We start from the raw sequence: 5,472 nt of genomic DNA on the forward strand, positions 1-5,472 counted from the left end.
GTCAATGTACAACATCAAAACCATGTCAGCAGTTAACGGGTTAGCTAACGACAAGGCTAGCAGAGATACTCAGGTGACGAGTTATCGTAGTTAAGATACTCGAATATAATATTTTAAAATTGAAGTACTAAGTTAAAAAATAATACATAATTGAGATATATAAATATAATTAACCTTTTAGAACCTGGCTAATATTAATTTGTGGATGTATTCATATTCTAGTTACTTACAAAGTTACAATCATGATTCATGATCATCCCCAAATTAATCATACACCACATGTTAGTTTTTCTACTTTCTCAGGGTTGTTGAAAGAATCGAACATACTAGGTGATGCGGTCCCAACCTTTAATTCTTAGCCTCAACCTCCATGTGTTAATTGGCTCTTGGACAAACAATTCCCAAAAGGATCAGATATTTTGTCGTTTGTGTCTTTGGAAGTATCGAGACTGGAGAGGGACCAAAAGGACCACCGATCCCATACTTGAAATATTGTGCATGTGGGTACAAATCTAAGCTCATTTGGAAACTCAATGTACATGTTCTTGTCACATAAGTCATAAGTCATAAGTCATAGCCCTGCTTAATTCTTGTCACACCCAAAAAAATTTCCAACAATTGGTGACTCAATGTACATGTTCTTCCCAAAATTGGGTTGGTTTGATTTACTAGAAGCAAGATGGGCTACAAGCCTACAAATTAAGGATCATCTGATTAGTTTAGTATAAATTTTAATTTGGATATGTCATTTTTATTATTATGTTATATTTTTTGGTCAAATGTTATTTTGTTATATAGAATATTATTATTTGTACTATCTTAATATGAGTATCATCTCCATCTAGTACATAAATTCTAAAATTGTTATAAATATCATATAAGATGATTGATTGATATATATACAAATTCATAAAAAATAAAGTAAAAGTTTTTCAAAGTTGTTTGCAAATTGTACATGTGGCGTCACTTAAATTAAACATGTGGACAACTCATATTAGGTGATGTGGAGCATGTGTGACCACTCAGCCTAACACATATACACATGTGGGCGAATCTGACTCTGATATCATGTTATGATTCAGATTAGAGTTGCAGAAACAAAAATAGAAAAAGAGGGAAAAGAGAGATAGAAAAAACAAGAAGAAAGAAGTGATGAGAAAGTGTTTGATGAATAGTCACAATGTGTTTGTACAGCTGAGATTACATATTATATATATATATATATGTAGCTGTAAGTTGTTCTAACAACTTAACTGCTTAACAGGCAGGCACATCACAAATCATAACAGACCTAACTAACTATGTTTAATGATAGTAATAACTCACGAATCCTCATCATTAACCTCATGACTTAACAAAGCACTGCTGTAGTGCTGTGTCATATAATTAACGTGTAATAAAGTGCAACAATAGTAAAATAATTGCAGATGACAAGCTAAAAGGTCGAAAATAAACAACAAAAACTAGTGATGTCAAACCTCATTCCAAAGTTAGTCTGGGTCCAATGTCCACTCACTACTCACTAATGATGTCAACTGTATTCGTGGGGTTAAAAATGTTATAATTAATATGTAATACAAATTGTACTTAGAAGTCAGAAGTCGTACAATATTATTTTTATGATACTTGATCATAGCTTATGCTTTTTTAATACAGTAAATCCAAATCGTCTGCTCCCACTGATTCCAACCGTACGACGATATATTTAGGTTCTATTTTTTTAATTTTTTTATATTTAAATAAAGCACCAATTATACATATCCGAGAAAATTTTTATAAAGATTTAGATTTTTTGCTTTTTATACTGGAGTTATTTCTAATAAGTTTGCAGGTAATTAAAAAAGGGATATTGGTTATGACGAAGATAGATGGGTTTCCAGAGAGGCCCGCTTACTTCAAAAAATGTAGGGTAAGTAGCGCCTTTTCCTTTATAAATAATCTATTCTTATTATCTTTACTTATATTTTTCAGAAGTAAAGTAGGCGAAATAAGTTTTTAAATCTGTTGTTTAATAATACTATTACACGTAGATTAGTTATATCACGTAATGGTATATCTATTATACCTAATAATTTTTTTTAGTAGGTATTAACAAAAAAAAACGTTCTAATATGTTTACATAAAAAGTACTCTTAGCTCGAATAAATTAAATATGAGATGTGAATACCAGTAAGTTGATCAATTGGTACTCAGTTTTCTGTTAATTTATCCCTCAAAACTTATTTTGTATTAGAGAAAAATTCTTATAATATCACTAATATATTCCGGACATTGTACAATGAAGTCCTATGGGTTAAAATTCTAGATTTGAATTCTTTCAATTTCATAGATATTTCTGTCACTCGAGTTAAAAACCAGACCCCCCACATTTTTATATACCAAACTTGAAGAAATTAAAGCCATATAATGGGATTTGAATAAATAAAGCCATTCACAACTAGAAGGAAATAAACAGGCTACAAGAAAAAACAAAAAAGCAGAAGGAAATAAAAATCAATCTTATTCAATTCAACAAGAAGGTAGACACAAGTCACAGAATGAATGGCCAGAAAAGAGCAAGGGAAAACACATATCATGGCCTAAGTCTCCCACGCACAACAGCAGCTAGTTTTACAATAAATACCATCCTAATTGAGCCATAAACAGTTCAATTAGTAAGATATTTCTACAATAATATGACATAATTAATTAATTAATAATTAATTAAAGAAGCAGCGCAGCACTTGTTCATTTAGAGTTGAGGAGAGACTCCTGGCTCTTCCTGAACAACTTGTGCTGAATATGCTCAGCAAAAGTCCGCGGCGGGAAGATGGGCGGCTCCGCCACAGACACAGTCTCCGGGAGGGGCTTAAGGATGATCTTCTCCTTGGGGGGCTCGCAGAAGACCGCCCAAGAAATCCTCACCTTCTCCTTGTTCACAAGCCCCCTGTGAAGAATACTCTTGTACTTACCATTGCTCAAAATCTCGATGGTGTCCCCGATATGCATGATGATGGAGTTGGGGACACACTTGGCTGTGATCCACTTGCCGCCGTAGAAGAGCTGCAGGCCGGGGACCATGTTGTGGAGGATGAAGGTGAGTGCACTGACATCAGTGTGAGCCTCAACACCAAGGGCAAGCTCTGGCTGAGGGCATTTTGGGTAGTAGTTGATTTTCATTTGGAGGAGGAGTTCTTCAAGCCCACCAACTTCCTTCTCTAGCCTCCCTTCTTCCAATCCCAACCCAAGGGAGAGTATGCTCAGTACCTTGGTGGCTAGCCCCCTCAGTTGCTTAGCATACTCACTCGTTGCCTCACTACGTACACATATCAATATCATGTCAATAAGCATAATTAAGATTCTACAAATTAAATAAATACTAATAAATACGAGACTCTATAGATCTTATTTTAATAACGCTAGCAAAATAGTTACAAATGTCTTTTTTGTTATAAAAAATTACACAAAATAATATAATAACGGCTGGCGTGCTTATAATTAAGTGGGTTTAAGTGTGTCAAAAACACTTTTAGATAAGTAAATCGTACGATTTTTAATATATAATATTTGATAGAACAGTAAAACGTGTTTTTTGAATCATAGAAAAATATATACCGATCTCTAGGGCTATTTTACGAAGATTATTCCCTTTGAAGTACTACTTACATGTAATCAGCAGGTGTTTGAGGCCAAATGGACAAGTCACGCTTGTCCTGAGGGAACACACAGTGGAAGAAATAGTCCTCCCACTCAAGCTGGCCGGAGGCATTGTTGGCGAGTTTGCTCCCATACCCTTGAATTTTGCCCAACGCCTGGTCGTTGGCATACTTCTCCTTCTGCTCCACAGGAAGGTCAAAGAAGGCCTGCCCGGCCTTCCTGACGCGGTCCATGAGATCCTCGGGGATCCCATGGTTCACGAGGTGCATGACACCCCAGTCCACGGCCGCCTTCTTCAACTCCTCCCGGCATTTCTCCCTCACCACTTGGTCCTCGCAGTCTATCTCCTTCAAATCAATGGTGGGAACTTGTGGCCCTTCATTGTTCTTCTCTTCCTCGAAGATGTTGCCAATGTTTATGAGCTCTTCTTTGGGCCTCACATACTCTTGTGGGATTGTTTTGATCCCACTGCAGGCCAAGCTCTCAACTCTTGAATTAATTACTGAAGTAGTCACCATTTTGGGTGATGATCGAATATGAATAATATTGTAGTAGCCTTTGCTCTTCTTTGAATGATTTTTACACAAACACTATGTGTATGGTGGAAAAATTGTGAAACAATGGTTGAATGGAATTGGGGATGTGTTATAATTGGTGAAGGGGGTTTTTATAGAAGTTGCGTGACTAAATTAGTAGTTGGGAAGGTAAAGGTCACAGAAACCTAATGGGTATCTCGGCCATGACTTGTTTGCAAAGAATGTATGGAAAATAAAGAGAGGAGAGTGTGTGTGTGTGGGGATTGGGTTTGATAATTTGTGACTGTGTTGTCTGTTGTCCATGTGACCATCTTACCCACCAGCGATAGTTCTTCTCATATAATATTTAGAAAGGTTTGACTGGAAAGTTAAAAGCATGCATGGGATAACCCTAACCGTCAGTGACTCAGTGTTATGAATATTGCTTCATCTTTCATTTAATTTTTGTGTAAAGGTGTCTGTGTATTACAGGCTGCAAAAGTGCGAGTATGCAGGATATAATTTTGTAGTCTTGCAGGCATGGTTTGAGAAACTAATTATGTTGTGCAAGATTCAATAATATGGGATAGAATTTTACTAGTGGAATTCATAAGACACATTTGGATCTCTACATATACAAAGACAAGCATGATGGTGGATGTATTAAGTCCACCTTTATTTCATTGGTCTATTCCAAGCTCGATCAGCCTGAGTAGTGCATATGCTGAGTTGATAACCCTTTTTCTAGTACACTTCTATTGGTATATATTGATTGGGCCACTTGCAACATTTTCTTTTGATCGAGGACTAATCGAATTCAATTGTCCCTTCTTAGACTATTTCAAGTTTAACACTAAGTATTAATATTGTTGCATCAAATCCTTACCGTTAGTATGAAGGTTAGTATAATTGATCACTAGAATTTTCATTCGATTATTATAATTATAAGGCCCATTTTACAAGTGGGTACGTGGTATGTCAAATCTTGCTAGGCTCCTCCAGTCCTTTTTATAATCACTAAGTTTTTGAGAGCGACAATGGCTTTGAGACCATAAAGAAAAAAAGAGCAGGGAATGAGACTATTGAAGATAGTGACAAAGGCGGGTTTTAATGACTAACTATTAGCTAAATACATTACACGTACTCCTGGCAAAAAAAAAAATACATTACACGTACGGCTACAACGAAGCGCGTGCCAGAAATAAGCGCGTAGCATTACCCATTGAACCACCGCATAGTTTGTGCACGTTTTCACTTACCGGCCATATGGTCAACGTTTTAACCCGTGCTGTATATGTGCACGTTGCAATTGGTGACCAAC

At 36.2% G+C, this 5,472-nt stretch overlaps 1 protein-coding gene across 1 annotated transcript; it reads right to left on the reverse strand.

Moving 5' to 3' along the window:
- Window positions 1-2,516: 2,516 nt before the first annotated feature.
- Window positions 2,517-4,437, reverse strand: LDOX (leucoanthocyanidin dioxygenase). Its single transcript, XM_086256512.1, has 2 exons — window positions 3,646-4,437; window positions 2,517-3,295 (listed from the first exon to the last, which is right to left on the reverse strand). Exons 1-2 carry the CDS (start codon window positions 4,152-4,154, stop codon window positions 2,728-2,730), a joined length of 1,077 nt encoding a protein of 358 aa, XP_086112638.1. The 5' UTR covers window positions 4,155-4,437; the 3' UTR covers window positions 2,517-2,727.
- Window positions 4,438-5,472: the final 1,035 nt, after the last annotated feature.

Source organism: Dryas octopetala, chromosome 9 (genome assembly GCF_963921425.1).
Source record: "Dryas octopetala chromosome 9, drDryOcto1.1, whole genome shotgun sequence".
Taxonomy (NCBI): Eukaryota; Viridiplantae; Streptophyta; class Magnoliopsida; order Rosales; family Rosaceae; genus Dryas; species Dryas octopetala.

Excerpts from the sequence above, each read along its gene's own strand:
- LDOX (XM_086256512.1), bottom strand. The coding sequence starts at position 4,154 with ATGGTGACTACTTCAGTAATTAATTCAAGAGTTGAGAGCTTGGCCTGC. Across the intron at positions 3,296-3,645 it reads CAAACACCTGCTGATTACAT|TGAGGCAACGAGTGAGTATG; the intron begins GTAAGTAGTACT and ends ATGTGTACGTAG.